The sequence below is a fragment of the Petaurus breviceps genome, unplaced genomic scaffold (genome assembly GCF_028583685.1).
Source record: "Petaurus breviceps papuanus isolate PSGF00001 unplaced genomic scaffold, PetGlider_PUasm1.0 90650, whole genome shotgun sequence".
Taxonomy (NCBI): Eukaryota; Metazoa; Chordata; class Mammalia; order Diprotodontia; family Petauridae; genus Petaurus; species Petaurus breviceps.
In genome coordinates, this window is record NW_027187299.1 from 8,317,002 (window position 1) to 8,337,181 (window position 20,180).

At 40.1% G+C, this 20,180-nt stretch overlaps 2 protein-coding genes across 3 annotated transcripts in view; one reads left to right on the plus strand and one right to left on the minus strand.

Annotated features, from left to right (window-relative positions):
- The window catches only part of AGT (angiotensinogen), a 50,571-nt gene that overhangs the window by 5,372 nt on the left and 25,019 nt on the right, over positions 1-20,180 (minus strand). The window contains exons 1-2 of one of the 2 annotated variants that reach the window (XM_069064897.1): positions 10,359-10,634; positions 5,307-6,155 (exon numbers count right to left, since the gene is read on the minus strand). In XM_069064897.1, the coding sequence (XP_068920998.1) occupies positions 5,307-6,114 (808 nt within the window). In that variant the 5' untranslated portion in view covers positions 6,115-6,155; positions 10,359-10,634. Of the gene's footprint in view, positions 1-5,306; positions 6,156-10,358; positions 10,635-20,180 lie in introns of those variants that run through there. The other variant, XM_069064896.1, reaches the window with a different exon arrangement.
- Positions 11,724-20,180, plus strand: part of CAPN9 (calpain 9) — a 120,320-nt gene continuing 111,863 nt past the window's right edge. Inside the window, exon 1 of the mRNA XM_069064898.1 lies at positions 11,724-11,852. The gene's annotated coding sequence lies outside the window, so the exon portion shown is untranslated. The remainder of the gene's footprint in view (positions 11,853-20,180) is intronic.

A 20,180-nucleotide genomic window follows, 5' to 3' on the forward strand; every position in this document is an offset into this window, starting at 1 on the left:
ACACACTCTGTTTTACCCCTTCTGAACTGCTATACTTTCCCTGCCCCTCTTAATCCTTGTTCTAAGGCACACTTACCTTTTGAGACCAAGTTGTTTTTAAATCGTTCTCTGTTCAACTCCAGAGACTCAGATTTCTTTACAAGTTTAGAAAGTTTCTTCACCATCAAAGAGTAAGAAATTGTAATATTAATGGGATGTAACATCTTCCCCACCCCTTAATAGACCTCATGTGGAGCCCATTAATTGAAGCTTGCTTAGGGCGGGCTTGCCTGTAGGAAGGCTTTCACACCTTTTGCTAGTTTCTAATTAGGCACTGAGTCAAGAGGGTTGTGATGCCTTCTGGCTCTGAGAAGTGTATATATACTCCGAGTTGGTAATTTGCTTTGGGGGCTTGCTTATGAGAAGGTTCTTGTGATTCCCTGATCAAGATTCTGAGTGGCCAAATGTTTAGAGTTCCCCAACTGCTCAGAAGCAAAGTCTCTCTTGATCCAGGGATGTATGTAAGGTGAATAGTTGATTTGGGCAGAGCCCTGTCTATTGGTCTTTATTTCTCTGCTTGCATTTTCTCTGAAGTTCAGGGTACCAAACTTTTCCCCTGAACTAGTGAATGTAATTAAAAAGAGATTGTTGACTCCTTAAACATCTGTCTTTCCTAGTAAAGCAGATCTAAGAACCTGTGCTAACAGCCATTCTGAGTATGCCAGTGTGTATGCTGCTACAGAGATCTAGCTTGTGTCAGAGTCAATCTATAATAATATCTTCTTGTCCTGACTCAGGAAGGGTGGGAGGCCTTCGTTCATTACTCTTAAATTTTTCTTATTTTGGAGGCAGCTAGGTAGTGAAGTGAATAGAGCACAGGCCCTGAATCAGGAGGACCTGAGTTAAAATCTACCCTCAGACACTTAACACTTACTTAGCTGTGTGACCTAGGGCGTCACTTAATCCCAATTCCCCTGCCCTACCTCCTCCAAATAAAGGAAAAAATTTTCTTATTTTTTTCTGAACTTAAGTTTCCATAGCATATTAGAATAGAAAAAAGGGTGATTATATACATGAAGCTGTAAGTCAATTATGTACAATTTGCTATTCCTTCTAAATATGTAATAAAATTATGTAATTTTCTTTTTTTCCCTCCCCCCAACCTAGACACAAATGTGTGTATGTGTGTGTGTGTGTATGTGTATAAAATCATTGTATACATACTTCTATTTATCAGTTCTTTCTCTGGCTGCAGATAGTGTCTTCTTTCATAGGTCCTTTATAGTTAACTTGAGTATTTATAATAGTCAAAATGACTTAGTCACTCATAGTTATTTTTAAAACAATATTGCTGTTACTATATACAATGTTCTCTTGGTTCTGCCCATTTTGCTCTTCATTATTTCATGTGAGTCTTTCCATGTTTTTCTAAGATCATGGAGGTCATCGTTTCTTACAGCACAGTAGTATTCCATCACGATCATATACCATGACTTGTTCAGTCATTTCCCAATTGACAAGCATCCCCACAATTTCCAGTTCTTTGCCACCACAAAGAGAGCTACGATAAATATCTTAAAACATATATGTTCTTTTACTTTTTCCCTAATCATCTTGGGGAATAGACCTAGTAGTAGTATCACTGGGTCAAAGGGTATAGGCAATTTGTTAACTCTTTGGGCATAATTCCAGATCAATCTCAAAAATGGATGGGTCAGCTCCCAGGTCCACCAACAGTGAATTAGTGTCCCAATTTTTCTACATCCCCTCCAACATTGGTCGCTTTCTCTTTCCTTCATTTTAGCCAGTCTGATAGGTGTAAAATGAGATCTTAAGGTTGTTTTAATTTGTATTTCTCTAAATAATAATGATTTAGAACATTTTTATATGACTATAAAATGTTTTGATTTCATTGGAAAACTGCCTTCATTGATCAGGAAGCCTCACCCAGGTCCTTCATTAGATAGTCAAAGGGAAAAAAGGTTTAGGAAGTATGACCTTGGGTAGGAAGGGGAAAGGGGGATTCCAGAATCTTTTTCTCTATTTTTATGCTCCTATTCTTCAAGTTTTAGCTAATCAGCACTTAGATCACGAGCCTCTCCTTTCAGATCCCTTTGATTGGTGGGTGAAGGGAAGAGCCCCTCCCCAAAACTCCATTGAAGGAAGGCACCCAGGCCAGCTCTCTCTCTACCTTCCTTTCCTTCCACCTTTTCAGCTTCGTTTCATGGGATCTTCCGCCATAAGATTGTAAGCTCCTTGAGGGCAGGAACTATCTTTTTCCTTTGTATACCCAACCTGCCAGCTCCTATGTAGGTACTTAATAAATGTTTATTGATTGACTGACTAACTGAACCTGAAAGAAGTAGGCAAAGTGATGGAACAGGCCTTTACATGGGTTAATTGCTGGGAGAAGCAGTGACCATATTATCTTTCCAGGCCCACCTTGAGACCTGCCTCCTATAGGAAGCCTTCCCTGATCTCTAATCTCCTATGTCTATCCCTGGCAGTCAATCAAAGAGAGAAGTTCTATGATAGTTTCTAAGAAAGGAAGATAGACCTGAGAAATAGTCCACCCAGATTAGGGGATGAGGGAACTGAGGACTGGGAATAGAGCTGGTTTTAAAAGAGGCAGCATTATATGATGGAAAGATTGCTAACCTGAGAGTTGTAGGACCCAAGCTGAGACCCTAACTCTGTCCTTGACTAACATTGTGTGTGACCTTGGGCAAATCCCTTAAATTCCTAAGGCCTCAGTTTCCTCAGATTTGGATGAGGTGGTTTTGAGGTCTCTTACAGCTTTAGATCAATTATCTTGATGTAGAAAAGAGGACTAGGACCAGGGTTCGAATCCTGCCCCTGATGTTTAATAACTAAATATCAGTTTTCATCATTGTAAAATTATGGTTTTGACTAAATGGCCTTAGAGGTCCCTTCTAGCCCCCATCCAAGATTTTAAGTCTGGCCTATTATCGAGGCCATAGTCTTCAAAATTAAAATCCCTTAGAAAAAGGAGAAAGTAGAAAGAGAGATCCCTTCTGAGAGAGAGCTATGAACCATTAGTGAACATAGATGGCTGATATGGGATTGAAACTGATTCACAGAATTATAAGATTTGAAGCTGGAAGAAATACTTGGAGGTCATCTAAGCCATCCTCCCCACCCCCTTCACCTAATAGGTAAGGAAGCTGAGGTCTTGAAACATGATGACTTGCCCAAGGTGATAATATAGACATTTAAGTGTATGCAACATGAATATGAAGTACAAGATACATTTTGGGAATGGAAGCCACAAGTAGCTGGGGGAATCAGGAAAGGTGGAGGAAATTATTCCAACTGAACTTAGAAGGAAGCTAGAAATTCTAAGAGATGGAGGTAAAGGAGAGTGCATTCCAGGTATTATAGATGGCAGCCTGTGTGGGTAAAGAGATGAAGGTGGGAGATAGAATGTTGTCTGGAGAGAACAGCATGAATTTGCAGCAGCTCACCTCTGAAAGGAAAGAGTGTGTGACAATGACCATTCAAGGGTCTTTGATGACTAGATTTCTTTCCCTGACAACACAACTCTGTTCAGGCTCTTCTCTCTGTACCTGTTAACAATAATGATGATAATAGCTGCTTTCAGAAAGATTCTGGCATTTGACAGGAGTGCTGTCACCCTCTCTGACTTCTTTCCCTGTCCTCCCCCACACCCTCCACTAAAAGCAAAACCACTGTTCCAGAGAACAAAGTTGGGTAAATCTTACAAGGTTAAGTCAACTGATGTCATGGAAACTGATGTGACCATTAACCTGTGGCCAGGAACTAGCTGGAATAGCTGATCAAAGGGCAGGATGATTCTCACCAGGTCCTAAAAGTCAAGCCTCTGGTGGCTGGAAACATTCATTCCTTTTGAAGGAATGTTTGCATGTGATGGGACTTTATTTTTCTTTTTTCTTTCTCAGATGAACCATCTAAATCGTAGAAGAGTCCTGGTTTAGTGGATTATATTATTTATATTTATATATATATTTAGTGTCTTATATTTGGCCTTGACTTTACCATTAAGTCCCTACATTCAGGCATCACCATATATTCTTTGACTCCTCAGACAGAGCCCCTAAGATAGATCTGGAGGTGTTCATGGACTCTTCCCATAAATCCTCTCACCTCCAAAGTGGTAGATAACTTCCCCAAGAGCATATGAGGTCTTCCCTGCTTTATTTAGAAGCCTAGCTTCCAATGCCATGAAATGAATGATACATGGGGTTATTTACCAATGTCCAAAGGGCAATTCCTGAGTTGTTTTCTCATAAGATCAAGGCATTATTACATAGTCACTAAAATAACGATCTTCTATTTGACCAGTCTTTACTATATTATATACTATATAAATACTATACAGTATTTATAGTATTATAGGAAGATCTAAGTGGGTTTTTATTATTTGGTTTTCTTAGCACCTCTGAATTGGAGAATTGTGTAACCCAGCAGATTTACCTCTTGCTTCATAACCCAGTCTGGAATTCATTGAGCAACTGGAAGACAAATAAATCTATAGTAATTAGTATCCGGGAAATGGCTTTTTTGTGATAGCAAAGAACTGGAAACAGAGTAGATGCCCATTGATTTTGGAATTGCTAACCAAATGGTAGTTTACGAATGTAAAAGAATATTATAGGTGAGTTTTGTAAGAAATGATGAGCATAATGAATATGATGAATTTAGAGAGGGTTGGGAAGATTTATATGATTGACCTGGGGGAAGTAAGCTAAATCAGGAAAACAATATTTACAATGACTACAGGAATGTCAATGGAAAGAATAAAACAAAACAAAAGAAACAATGTTACGCAATTATAATAACCAAGTTTGACTCTAGAGAAGAAATAAGAAAATATGCTGCCCTTTCTTTGTTGCTCATCCTGTCAGGGTTGATGCTTAGATTTCCAGAATTTCATTTATTTTGTATTCTTTGTTCAGAGTCCTGGCATCCTAGGGTGGCAGTGGGGAGGATATATTTGGGAATCAAGGTGACATGCAAACAAAAGACTCAATAATTTAATAATAAAAAAAAAAGCAAGCCACAGACAAGGGAAGAAAAAGAGAAATTGGCATGGATTTTCTAGCATGATGTAAACTCCTCCCTGCCAAGCATGCAGTTAAGCAGGCAAGGGAGTGGGTGGAAAAGAGTCTTTATTGCTGTCTTTGAAGTTGATCTTTACTTGGTCTCCAGTTGTCCCTAGACCTGATTCTGTTCAGCTTGTTTAAAGCAGCAATTGGAAACAAACAAAAAAAGTCTTCAAATCACCTATAGCCTTGGCACAACTGTCACCACTGAGCTGTCCTTACCTTGGAAGTGTGTGTAAGTAGTGAAGATCAGTGTGGTGTCTGGGCTGATTCCTGTCAGCTGTGTCTTCCTTGTCCATCCTGTGACAGCCCCAACAAACTTGTTGATTTTCTCTGCAGCAAAGTCTGGGTTTGTGGCCATATCCAGGGAGCGGAAATAGGTGACGCTGGCAAAGGAAGCCAAGCTCTGTGCAAATGACTGCTTCAGACGCAGGGTAGGGGAGGTGAACAGGCCCACCACTGTGGTCAGGAGCAGACTGGAGCTGCCCTTCTCTTCTTGGGCTAAAAGGAGGCTCTGGATATCCTTCAAGGCAGAAAGGACCTTGAGCCCATCTAGTCGGTAGCTACAGCTCTGGTCTTCAGGGACACCCAAAAATGCCTGGAGTTGAGTTGCTGTGGGGTCCACAGCACCCAAGAAGAAGGAAGTGAGGGTCCCGAAGAGGCCAACAGGGGACAAGAGAATCGGCCCATTGGCAGGGGTCACCATGTCCCTCAGCATCTTATACGTGCGGAAGCCCACAAAGTTCAGCAGCATCCCCACACCACTTAACCTCTTCTTGTCCTCTGTGTTGAGTGTCTGGGCATGAGATACCAATTGATCTTTCAGGGCCACCTCATCCAAAGGGGATGTCTTGGCCTGAATTGGGACAAGGGTAAAGCTCTGCTCCTCGGTGGTCTCTGCATACATTTTCTTCAGCTCATCACAGCTACTTTGGTTATGGTTAAGGAGGTAGAAAGGGTGCACATACACCCGGTCGCTGACCACTAGGGCATTCCAGGCCAACAGGATGACAATGACTCTCAGTAACATCCTGCAGCAGGTACTACTAACAGGTGCAACTCTTGCTTTTGCTGAAAGGACATTTTTGGAAAGATGTAAAGAAAACTGATTATCATGTGTCTGCAATAGACCAGGTCCTTTGAGAGCTGCCCCATGTAGCATAGTGGCAAAAGTGATTTAGGAGTCAAAAGAACTGAGTTCAAATTCAGACTGTGTTATTTACTATGTGTGTGGCCTCAGGCAAAGCTATTTAATTTCTTGAGGTCTCACTTTCCTCATATGCAAATAAGGGAGCAGGTCTATCTCAACTTCTAGATACCTTCCAACTCCAAATCCTATAGTTTAACCCCTCACCTCTGTGGATAATTGTCCTATATTACAGGAATGCAGAGAAAAGTGGATAGCCCAAGGCTGAACCATATGTCATCAGTCTCTGCTAAGAGCAGATGTTGGAGAGGTTACTCACAGAGTGGCCAAGTATCAGTCTATCAGATCAGTCTTTACTGAGTGCTATTATATGTTGAGTACATAGTGGAAGAATGCAAAAACCCAATTCCTGGCTTCAGGGATTATAACAAAGTAGGGAGGACAGTCACTGAAGGATTGCTTGGAAAAGAAGACAGCTACGGAGCTCTGTGATGAGGGTCTAGATCTCATTTCTCAGATCCCACAAATGATGTAAGGACACAAGCTGTGTTGAACCTCCCTACACTGCTCCACGGAATGTAGATACTGATGGGTTATCACAGCAAGGCTAGACCCTGTAGGATCAAAAGGGACTTTGAGAAATCTTTGCATCCTTCCTATGAATGGATAGAACTATATACTGATCCATCCCATACAGGAGTATGTATCTGTCTTGGACTGCCAGAGAGGAAATTCCATTACCTCCACCTGGTACTGCTTCTAATATTTAACAACACATCCTGTGAAGAAACACTTATGTTGACATTGAGATCAGGAATTAGGAGTGGGCAAGGTTAGACATAGTAGCTACCTAGTATAGAACATTAAATGCTAGGGGGTGGGGATGACAGCAAGGAGAAAAAGAAGGGAAAGGAGAAGGCTAAGAAGTCAGTAAAAAGAACCACACTTTTAAATTTTACTTTTAATAAAAGTGATCATCAGGGTGGCTAGGTGGTGCAGTGAATAGAGCACCAGCCCTGGAGTCAGGAGGACCGGAGTTCAAATCCGACCTCAGACACTTAACACTTACTGGATATGTGACTTTGGGCAAGTCACTTAAGCCCAATTACCCTGCCTTCCTCCCTCCAAAAAGCAAAAAGTAAAATAAAATAAAAAAATAAAAGTGATCATCTTAATGTTCAGAGAATTTCCCTATCTATAGCACATTGGTATGTCTTTGAGGATATCATTGCGTATACTGATTAGGGTAGTAACCCATAGGAGATGGAGCAATTTTCAAACCATTTCAGTCTATAAAACAGCAACAATTCCCATTTATTATTACTTATTATATTATTACTTTTACAAAGTACTTTCCTCTCAATAGCCCTGCACAGTATGCAATGCAAACTTTATTATCCTCATTTTGCATATAAGGAAACAGGATTAGAAAAATTTAGTGACTTGTTTAAGGTCAAACAGCTAGTAAGTATTAAAACAGGGGGTATAAGCATTTATATAAAGCTTACTGTGTGCCAGGTACTTGGTTAGGTGCATAAAAAGATTTTTTTTTCAAATTATCTCATTTGATCCTTATAACAACCCTGTGGTTAATGCTATCATTATCCCTGTTTTACAGATGAAGAAACTCATTTAAACAGAGGTTAAATAATTTGCCCAAGATTAGCTACAACAGATAGTAAGTGTCTGAGGTCAGATTTGAACTCAGGTCTTCCTGACCTCAGGTCTAGCTCTCTATCCTCTCCATTGGTCATAGGATCCCAGGATCCTTATCCAGAGCTGGAAAGAACCTCAGATGCCATCTAGTTCAACCCTCTCATTTTTTGAATAAGGAAAAATAGACCCAGGATAGATAAGTGATTTGTCCAAGGTAATACAACAGAGGCAGATACATATTGGAGGCAAGATTTGAACCAAGGTCCTCTGACTCCAAAAGTAACATTCTTTCTGCTGTATATCCAGTTCTCTTTGCACTACACAATGCTAATCAAAAACTCATCTCCTCTTACTCTGCCCCCAGGGAGGTAGGTGAACATCTGCCCATCATTAAAAAAAAATACCAAAAAATGACAACATTTATCATAAAACAATTTGGGTGGACTGCTTCAGTATTACGTATGATTTCAATATGCTTAAATTCTTAACTACAGCCTTTAATTTTAGCTACACCATTGCTGAACAACATCATTTTGTGGTTCACTGTGGTCCTCAGAATTTTTTTTCTATTGCCCTTGCACATGGCCAGTGATTCCTATCTTGTATTAATACAACTGTATGTCCTATATTTACTTTTCCTTCATCTTGCCTACTACAGTGCTGGGCACATAGTAACCTACCTTTGTTATTGAGAAGAATCTTACCTGTTTCTGATCATGTCTCCAATTTCCAAAGTCTCTTCAAATCTTGATCCCCATCTGGACATAATCTAAAGCCTGAAGGTTTTTCTTCACCATCCCTCAACCCCTGCCCCAGCTTATACATTCTGATTTTACTTACAATTTTTACCAAGCATAAATGACTGGGGAGGCAGCCTGGCTTAATGGATAGATTGGTCATGAAGTGAAGAACTCTCTCTGATAGACACTTTCGATACTCAGCGAATCACTTACACTCTCTCTGCCCAGGACATTATTCTAAAGTTGTGTTAAAGAACCACATCATTAAGAAGGTGTTTCCACACCAGAAGTTCTCTGCACCATGAAATTACAGATTTAGATTTAAAACAAACAAACATAATGAAGAAGGGAAATAGAAAGTATCCTCTGAACCACTCCAGGCAAAGCTTAATTTGTCAAATGATTTCTCATCTAAATGAATCAACAGTACAACCTTTGGGAATCAATTGCTCAACAAGCTCTCAGCAGTTATGGATACATAGGCTGGGCATGGGCCTGCTTAATCCAGAGAAGACAGAGATGCACCCCCTCCTCTCCATCTCAGCCCAGGCTCCCTTTCTGCAGTTTATGGCCACCCTCTCAGACTAAGCAATTTCACGGATCATTTTCAAGCTAGAGATTGTCTTTCCCCTTCAATGTAGTCTTTAGCTTTGTTCCCCTTCCCCCAACTCTCACCCCATCCCCAACAAGCCTATGTTTCTAGGTGGGATGCAGCTGGTGTTTTGATAATGAAAGATGGTTCCATCTGTTACAGATCTCACAGTCCTTCCCTCATCTTCCCCCTTCTCTTCTTTCCCATTTGGCTCTTCCCCCCTCCTATTTAACTCTTTCCTTCTTCAGCTGCCCCTCTCCCTTTTTTTTTTTACTTTCTGCTACTTGGGGCTCCAAGGCCTTGCAGCCAGGATAAAGCAAGCACAAAGTGGTAGGTAAATTGGCTTCAAAATACTCTCTGGAGGGAGCTTATGGAAATCATCTTAGAGGAAAAAGGAGGGTGCCAAGCCATGTCTACCCTGCCTGTGTTGACAATCTTTGCTCCCTCTATTATACAGAACTCAGCTTCTCTGGTGGAGTTTCCCCTTCAATCCCCTGGGAGATCAAGCTCCTTTGTCCTTTCTCAAAAAGGCTCATCAACGGTGGGGATTGAGGATCTGGCCAGGCCTCCACATCTCCTTCCTCACATGCCGGTGCTGTTGCCTACCATCAATCATAACACTGGCTGCCTTCTCCTCTTTGACTTGAGGCTGTCCTGGCTGCATGACACAAGCCTGTCTCCTTCTCTCCATCTTGAGTCTTGGGTCCAGAAGTAGAGAGGGACAAGTCTATTATGGAGCCATTATGGTCTCATTCTTGTGATTTCATGAGGGAGTAGTAACTCTTTGAAAAACAAAACCAAAAAAAATAGAAAAAACAAAACAAAACCAAAAACCTCTTTCCAGGGCAGAGTGGGAAAACTGCATGCAAAGGAAATTCATGAAATATTGGATAGTTTCTTTCTGTTGCCTCGGCCTCCTGCTGGCAAAAGTTCCCTACAAAGCAGCTTATTCTTGGCTCATTGTGTTCCCAATTTGATTTTTCCCAGACAAGCTGCCCTCTACTGCCATTCAGTTATTGTTATTTTCTAGCTCTGTCCCCCTCTCTCTTAATCTTTCTGGCCCCAGCCTGCTGCCAAGATCACCTACAGAGAGCTGAGGGGAGAAAGAAAGGAAGGGTCCCCAGCCATCCCAGGCTTACCTCTTACTCCAGAATTCAGGCTGCCTCTTCCACCAAAGCCCTAGGACACCCTTCTCCAGCCTGGGGGTAGGCAGCTATATTTATACTAGAAGACAGGGGATGAGAGCGTTCCCAAGCCTCCCTATGTTCTGACTGGCAAGAGGGGTGACATCACTCAGACCAGGGGGGCCACGGCTGACTAGATCGAAGCCAAACATGTGGATGTAAGCGTCTTTTATCAGAAAAGCTTCCAAATCAACGCAGTTTACCCCAATGAACACTGTGGCGTGGTACAGGTTCAAGTTACATATTTACCCAAATAGACTGGAACTAGGGCCCCAGCCACTCATTAACACATGAAAGTGTCTGTGTATGTAGGTGTGACTGGTGTGTAACCCCTTTCCCAGCCTCTCCTGGCGATGTTTTTGAAAGGTTCATACTACAAGGATATAAGTGTATCGGTTCACAGGAACAGTGGTCTGGGGGGAAAGCCCTGAAGTGAGAGTCAGGACCCTGGCCTTTGACTCCTCATTTATAGATTTAAGAGCAAAAAGGAAACTTAAAGGCAATGAAGTCCAACATCCACATCGGACGGGCAAGGACATTGTTGAAGCAGCTAGTAAATGTCTGAGATGAAATCTAAACTGAAGTCTTCCTGAATCTAGGTCCAGGGCTCTATCCACAGAACCATTCTGGGTTAACCAACCTAAGACAAGCCATTTCAGCTCTCTAGGATTCAAATTTCTTTATAATATGTAACATAATTATATTATATAATAATATAATAATGAGATTGAACTAAACAATAGCTAACATTTATATGTGCTAAGTACTTTACAATGATCTCATTTGAGCCTCACAACCATCCTGGGAAGTAGGTACTCTTATTGTCCCCATTTTACAGATAAGGAAACTGAGGTAAACAGAGGTTAAATGATTTGCCCAGGATCACATTATTAAGTGTCTGAGGCCAGATGTGAACTCAGGTCTTCCTGACTCCAGGTTCTGTGCTCTATACACTGCACCACCTAGTTGCCCTATAAGAGTCCTTTCCTGAGCTAAAATTCTATAACTTTATGTCTGGGGGGGAGGCTGTAGTAAAAATGTGGTCATAGCTAAAAGAAAGAGGTAGCTTCTCGTATGGAGGGCCCTTAGACTGGGCATCTGGGTGGCGCAGTGAATAAAGTACAGGTACTAGAGTTAGAAAGAACTGAGTTCAAATTTGATTTCAGATTTTTACTAACTAGTAGTGATACTATGCAGGTCACTTAACCCTGTTTGTGGATCTGATCATCTGTAAAATGATCTGGAGAAAGAAATTGCAAAGCACTCCAGTATCTTTGCCAAGAAAACTCCAACTGGAGTCATGAAGAGTCAGACACAACTGAAACAGCTCAACAACAGAATAGACTGTAACACTATACCCACGTTGTCATCTCCAAAGCATGCAGCCTGGGCTCTGGTTCTCCTCTTCGGAACTCATATTCCCATTCCTGGAACTCTGGGCTCTGAGAGGTAAGTTTTCACCTTATCATTCCTAGAACAAGGCTATTACAATACTCATGGACTGCTTCAACTGCACAAGTACCTTCAGTCCACCCCCATGCCCCATTTTTCAACTGTAGCTTCTTTTATGTATGGGTAAGCTGGAGTCAGCTTACTACTGGTAAATTTTCAGTGTGGGCATTTACAGGACAGAAATCAGCAAATGCTAAAACTCCACATAGTACAGGTGTGGAGGGACCATTTTTAAGTAACTTAAAAAGTACCTTTCTAAAACCAAAAGTGTGTATCATAAGTAATTCTGAAACACTGGAACTTTTTCCAGCTAATATGGGAGCAAAGCAAGGATGCCCACTCTCAAACCATTATTTAATGTGTTTTTGGAAATGCTAGCAATAGCAATAAGACAAGGGAAAGAAATTTAAGGTATAAAGACAGGTAAAGAGGAGATTAAACTGTCTTTATTTGCTTCTGATATGATAGTATGCTTGGAAAATCTTACGGAATCAGCAAAGATACATTGAGACAATTAATAGCTTCAGTAAAGCACCGACTACAAAATAAACTCTCAAAAATCAACTGCATTCCTATTTAATAAAGACAAAATTCAAGAGGTTATAGTGGACAGGGAACTTCCAATCCAAATAATTACAAAATGATCAATCTGCAAAAGTACACAAAAGAACAACAAATAGTTGTAGAAATATTCAGTATTTATTGCTGGGTCTTATTCATATAATAAAAATGACAATACTGCCAAAGTTAATTTATACTTTCAATACTATACCAATCAATCTATCAGAGGAATACTTTATAAAATTTGATAAAGTAGTAAAAACATTAATTTGGAAAAATAAGAGAGGGCTCAAACCTGCAGCCCACAGAACTCTCTTGTGAGCTTGTATCAATTTAAAATGTAATTGGAAAATGTTAAATACATTGCAACATAGATAATGTTAATTTGTAGTTTTCTAAGTCAACATTGAACCAACAAGGACCTATTTCTTTTTTAGCTTGACACTACTGATGTAGAACGTTAAGGGAAAATGATGAAAAAAAAAGTAGGGACAAAAAAGGAATAAACTATGTTATAAAGCAACAGTCACTAAAAAATAAATGTAGACCAACTGAAGAGACAATGAAGACTCAGAAACAATAGAACCCAATAGCCCAGTGTTAGTGGAACTGTGAATTGATGAAACCATTTTGGAAAGCAATTTGCAATTATGCAAATAAAGTGATTAAAATGTCCATTCTCTTTGACCTAGAGACTCCACTGATGGGTCTATACTCCAAGTAGGCTATTGGTAAAAAGAAAGTTCCCATATACACCAAAACATGTATAGTACACTTTTTATAATAAAGAATTGGAAACAAAGTAGATACACATTGATTAGAGAATGACTAAATAAATTGTGGTACATTAATGTCATGAAACATTAGTGTGCTGCAAGAAATGATAAATGTGATGAAAACAGAGAAATATGGAAAGACCTACATGAACTAACGAAGAGTGAAGTGGAGAGCCAAAAAATGATATACACAATGACTATAACAACGTAAAAAGAAAAAACAACAAAATGTAAACACAAAATCAAAATTGAATGTTGCAACATTATAAAGAGCAAGCATGACTCAAAGAGAGAAAGCCAAGAATGCTTTTACCCTCCCCCTTTGTGGAGGTGAGAGGTCCACAGAGCTTGCTTATAGCCCATATTTTTTAACTTATCCAACATATTGATCAGCTGTATCATTTTCCCTCTTTTTCTTTTGTCTTTAGAAAATATTATTTATTATATGAGATGACTTTCTGGGAGGAGGAGGCAGAAGGATACTGGGGAGAACTAGTATGATATAAAAAACAAAAAAAACAATAAAAACTTATTTTGAAAAGGTCAAATCAGGTTGCATTATTTTACAGAGACACATGCCATTAAAATTACATTTAATGGGAAGACAGTCAATGAAGCATTTTCTTCAAAATACACAGAAGCCAAAGGAAGGATGTTCAGAAAGGGATACAGAAGAGCAGGTCAATTGCATTACTATCCTGTCGAAATGTAAAATGTACTTCTAAAAAATTGGGTGCAATATATGTTTAACTTTATATATAATCCTTTTATTTTCTTTGCATTTTGAAAAAATTCTTGTTGGTTAACATTTAAGGTCATAATTAAAAAGAAAAAGGCGGGGGGATCCTTTCATAGGAAAAGCTATTTGTGTGCCCTACACAAAGTTTAAAAAGTGAGGCTCTCTCACTGGAGACTTTGAGCTTTTACTATGTAAAGTCCTGATCCTTTGTTATGTGGATATTTTGGTTGGAGAAAAGGACAGAAGAAGAACATTTCCATGTAAAACACAAAATCAGCTTGAGAAGAAATACAGCCCATTAGATAAAATGTTTGGGGAGAGACATAGACTATATTGAGAAGACCACTGAAAGCATTCTTTCTAAGAGGCAAAAACCCTTATTAAAAGCAAAGATATCCACAGTGCACTGTGTTCTAACAGCTAATTTTCATGTTACTATGTTTAATATTTAGAAGTGGGTAACTGAGAAATGTTAATTCTGATCGTGAACTATGTTCAGAAGGCATAAGTAGCAAAGTTACCTTTTTACTGTAACTGTTACTGTAACTGTAATGGTAATGGGAATTTGAAGATCTTCCCTGCCCCTTAATAGATCTAAGGGAATTTGAAGATCTTCATTGCTTTTGAAGATCTTCCCTGCCTCCTAATAGGCTGAATATAAACACAAGGAGCCTGTGGTGGGAGGAGTTTGCTGAAGGGTGGAGCAGAGTCCACCAGAAGCTGGGAGTCAGAGCAGTTAGAGCTGGAGGGAGGATAGCTAGGCTTGTGAATGTTGGTTTGTGGAAAGGTTAAAGGATGGTGTGGCTCCCTGCTCTGTTATGGTGTATTAACTTCTATGCTGCTATGATGGATTTGGTTTCCTGCTGTTGGGATTTGGTTTTCTGGTGTCTGAATAGATGTTTTGCTTCTGCTTTCTATATGGAGAGTCTTTTATATTTTGCAATTGAGAACTGTGCTGGTATATTTACAGTTACCTTTGGCTCTGTGAATATTGTGTTGGTGCTACAGTAACCCAAAGAAATAGTCAGTAGGTTTTTCAGTTGTGCCTGACTCTTCGTGACCCCATTTTAGGGTTTGCTTGGCAAAGATACTAGAATAATTTACCATTTCCTTCTTCAGGTCATTTACAGATTGAGGCTGAGTAAAGTGACTTGCCCAAGTTCACACAGCTAGTAAGTATCTTGACGCCAGATTTGAACTAAAAAAGAAAAACCTTCCAGATTCTATTCTCAGCATTCTAACCACTATACTACCTAGCTATCTGTTAACTTGATTGGTTAAATAAGTGCCTTAAAAATGCTAAGCATTGAATAGGCTACAATGACTGCAGTTGTGCCATTTAGATTACAGATAACTTTGGTTCCATAGATAATCAGATAGTCTTATGTGATAGATTATAGATAAGGTTATATTTAGTTTCAATTAAAATCAACACAACAGACTCTTGGGAAAGCTGCCTATAATATTCCAAGTTTAAAATAGATGCCTGCACATTGTAAGCCTGTTTCCACAAATCACCCACTTGAAGAAAGATAGGCTTGCAGATATTTCAAGTTTTATAGGAAGGGAGGGAGGTCACCTTTTGGTGACATAGGATTCTGATGTCTAGTCTAGGCTGTAGTTAAAAAGGTTTGTGGTTGTTGGCAGAGTCCACAGAAAGCTGTCGTCCAAAAAAAAAGAACAGACTTGGAGTGAGCTTATATTTCTTCCAGAGGGGAATAAACCAATAATACAGTTATTCTTTTCACATCAGGGGGGTCAGGGGCATAGCACCTTCTCACCCACAATCTGGAAAACCTGCATAAAATACTTTGGCCCTCCCTTCATACCAGAGAAGACGTCTGAATTCTTTCTTTTTCCTTTATGGAGTGTTTACAGTATTAAAAGATAAAATATGTTGATATTTACATTACCATACTTATGTTTTGTGCATTTCTGAGTTTCTAAACTCTTTCTGTCATCTGCTGCCCTTTATGTGGCATCTGCAAAAGTTCCCCCAAATTCCCACTTAATTTCTTATGCTGACCCGGAGTTACATCAAAAACTGTGATGGGGAAAGTCATGATATGGAAGGGATAATTGTAGAGCACTCGGAATAAATGAGGACAACTAATGATGGGGTAAAGAGGGAAACCTAGTGTGGGGAGGTGATGGGTACCAGCAGTTGGAGTAGGGAATGTTTTTTAGGTAAACTGGGTTAGGATAACTAGTAGATTACAATTAGTCTTTTTCCCACTTATGAAATCCATCAATAGGAGGTGGCTAGGTGGCACACTGAATAGAGCACGGGCCCTGGAGTCAAGAGTACCTGAGTTCAAATCTGGCCTCAGACACTTACTAGCTGTGTGACCTTGGGCAATCACTGAACCCCAATTGCCCTGACTTCCCCCCTCCAAAAAGCAAAACAAACAAACAAAAAGAAATCTGTCAATATATGTTCTTCTGTGTCTCCACTATTAGAATGGGAGGGTGAGAGCCCTTCTTACCGGGACTGAGAACTTTGTAGACTGGTCTAAATTTCCCATCTCCTAGCCCTTCAACCTCTCAGTCTGTGGCTTGATCATCAGACTACTGTGAAACTAAAACAAAAGATTCAGCTAGAGATAAGCTGGCAGCACTGAAGGGAGGCTAACCTGAAGAAGAGAAAATGTACCACATCCCACCCAACAACTCTTGCAGAGGGAGCCAGGAGGATGTGATTGAGGAATATTGCATGTACCATCAAACATGATTGATGTGCTGATGAATATGACTGAACTGCTCTTCCCTTCTTTCTTTTTAAATTTTTATTACAAGAAATGAGTCGTTGAGTAAGGATGTTGGGAGAGATATGTTTAGAAATGAAAGTAACATAAAAACAAACAATATTGCAAGAATAAAAATAAGTTCTCAAAGAATGGAGGCCGTTCACAGTGGTCCCTTTTAAGTTGAGAGAAAGAAAGAAAGCTATTTCTTTTACTATGACCTACTACCTGGGTGACCTCTGGCAAGTTGCTGGGCAAGGTAGACTTTCCTATTTCTCTATAAAATGAGAGGAAGGGGTAGAGGTGAAATAGATGGTCTCTCAAGTCCCATCCAACTCTAACTAGCTCTGGTGAGCCTATGAATAGGATTGTGAGTATCAGATGTCCTGTTAATTTGGCCATCTTTGCCTGCAATAAGGATTTTTGTCTCAGAGAGAAAGTGTTCCCTCTCTGGTCCTCACAATATAGTCTGTGTCTCTCCTCAAACACTTTTATCTGATGGACTGTGTTTCTCCTCAAACTAATTTTGTTTCCCACAGAAATGTTCTTTTTCTACCCCCTTTATACAGCTAAAATGTCCACATAACAAAGGGTCAGGACCTTACATGGTAAAGGTTCCAAGCCTCCAGGGTATTTATACCTGTTGGCCCAGAACCCTCTCCAGTCTCTACATAGTCTCTGAAATTCTTTTGTCATTAAGAATTTCTTGGGGGGTAGGCGGTTAGGTGGTGCAGTGAAGAGAGCACTGACCCTGGAGTCAGGAGGACCTGAGTTCAAATCCAGCCTCAGACACTTAATACAAAACTAGCCATATGACCTTGGGTAAGTCACTTAACCCCAATTGCCCTACCTTCCCCCCTCCAAAAAGCAATAAAAATAAAAAATAAATTTCTGTAATCCAGAACTACTCTAGATGTCCCTCTTTTTATTATTTCATAACCAAGATTAGATTTACAGCTAGAAGAGGCCTTTGAATGGTGAAGTAGATAGAACACTAGAAGGAATTGAGAAGACCTGAGTTTAAATCTGACTTCAGACACTTACCAGTCATGTGACCCTGGTAAAGTCATTTAGATTCTATCTGCCTTAGTTTCTTCATCTGTAAAATAGGAATAATAATAGTACCTACCTCTTAGAGTTGTGATGAAGATAAAATGAGATAACATTTGTCAAGTGCTTTGAGGATCTTAATGTGCTATGTAAAATGTTGTTGTAATTAGGCATCTAGGTGTCTATAACACAAGTCCTGGTGTCAGAAGACCTGAGTTCAAGTTTGATCTCAGTTTTGCAAACCTTATAGTGCTATATAGCTATATACTAGTTATTGTATAGATGAAAAGACTGAGGCCCAGAGAAAGAAACTGTCTTGCCTAGAATCACATAACTAGAAAGCGTTTTGAAGGAAGCCACTTTAGAGTCTTCCAATCTCTAAGTACGGTTCTTTATTCTTTATGCTACCTTCCCTCTTGTCGACCAATCAGGAAATACTAAAGGAAAGTGATTACTTTTCACTGGATCTTAAGGGGATTTCTTATCGCTGGCCCAGTCTGATAAATCTATAGAGTTACAATAGATTAAGTTACTCAACAGGTGACCATTATTAACTCTTGCTCAATGTTAGCCACAGGTGCCCTGCTAGGTGAGACCTGATCCCTGCCTTCCAGGTGCTGGGCACTGAGTGAAGGTCCATAAGAAGGACACAGTGAAAACCTTCAGCTGCTCCCCCTCGCCCGCCCCCAAGCATTAAGTAGGGCACAAACCTGGGTCAGCAGGCACCCTTGGAAGATGGCTTGTTATTGTTCAGTTCCTTTTGCATCTGGGTCAGACTCAAGTGGTTTGCCATTTCCTCCTCCAGATCATTTTATAAATAAGACCCCTGGAATACAACTACTTTTCCACTAATTGCAATACCAATAGCAAGCTCAGAAAAAGACAACCATGGAACGAACTTAACATCAGGCATTTTCCCAAACCCCCAGACCCTATGTTCTTAGAGACAGGGCCTCACACAGCTCTGGCCTACCCAGAGCTGTGATCACTGGCAATAGAAGACCAAAATAGAGTGACACTGGCCCTGCTACATAGGATGGAACCTACAATTATTTTGGGGCCAGATCTGTGATTTCATTGATGTAAGGAGCTCCCCAGTTAGGAAATCCTCTCTACCAATGAGATCTTTGATTGTCCTCTAATGCATAGTCTTAGAGAGTTGCCTGGGGACACTGAGAGGGTATGTGACCTGTCTAGGGTTGCTAACCAATATGTGTCAAACATGAGACTTTGAGCTTCATGATATAGACTCCAAAGCCAGTTTTCTAGTCCCTGTGCATCGCTTCCTTTGAAACATAACAAGGGCAGGGAAGAAGACGGAGGGAGAAGGGAAATTGAGGCCTCCTCAGTCACTGATGATTTTTCACTTAATCCAATTCAATTCAGTAAACATGTACTCAGTACTACATCCCAGGCACTGTGCTAAGGGCAGGGGATACAAATGGGGGGGGGGAAGACTCCCTACCTTCAAGGAGCTTGCACTCTAATGGAGGTAGACAAGACACAAAGGGTGGAACAAAGGGTGGGAGGAGATTCCAGGGTGCGTGGGGGGATGATAGTCCATGAAGTGGAAACTAAGCAGAACTGCTGTTGGAAAATATTCCAAGCCCTCTAAGAAGGAAGGCTTTGGGAGGAGTTTATTGCTCTAAACTCTAGCCCTTTGATTAGAGGAGAGAGGCAACTGAGGGAATTAAGGTATTGAGTAATAAAAATAAAGGGGACTTGGTGTGGTACAGTGAAAAGAATGATGATCATCTCCTAAAAAAGATCCCAAAAATAAAACTCCTAGGAATATTTATTATAGCCAGGTTCCGAAATTCCCATATCAAGGAGAGAATATTACAAACAGCCAGGAAGAAACAATTTTATTACTGTGGAAACACAATCAGGATAACTCAGGATCTGGCAGCTTCTACACTGAGGAATCAAAGGGCTTAGAATATAATATTCTGGAGGGCAAAGGATCTGGGATTAAAACCAAGAATCACCTACCCAGCAAAACTGAGTATCATGTTTCAGGGGAAAATATGGTCATTCAGTGGAATAGAAGACTTTCAAGCATTCTTGATGAAAAAAAAAAAACAGAGCTGAATAGAAAATTTGACATTCAGATACAAGAAGCAAGAGAAGCATAAGAAGGTAAACAGGGAAAAGAAATCATAAGGAACTTATCAAAGTTGAACTATTAACATTCCTACATGGAAAAACGATAATTGTAACTGATGAAACTTTTGTCAATTGTTGAAGGGAATATATATATATATATATATATAAAGAAAAGGAACAGGGCCAAAGGAGGAAATAGAATTAGTGGGGGGAGGGGCAGAATAGGATGGAAGGAATTACACATATAAGTACTATGGAAATGTTTTGTGTAACTACACATGTAGAACCTATATTGAATTGCTTATCTTCCCAGTGGGGGTGGGTGAGGAAGGAAGAAGGGTAAAAATCT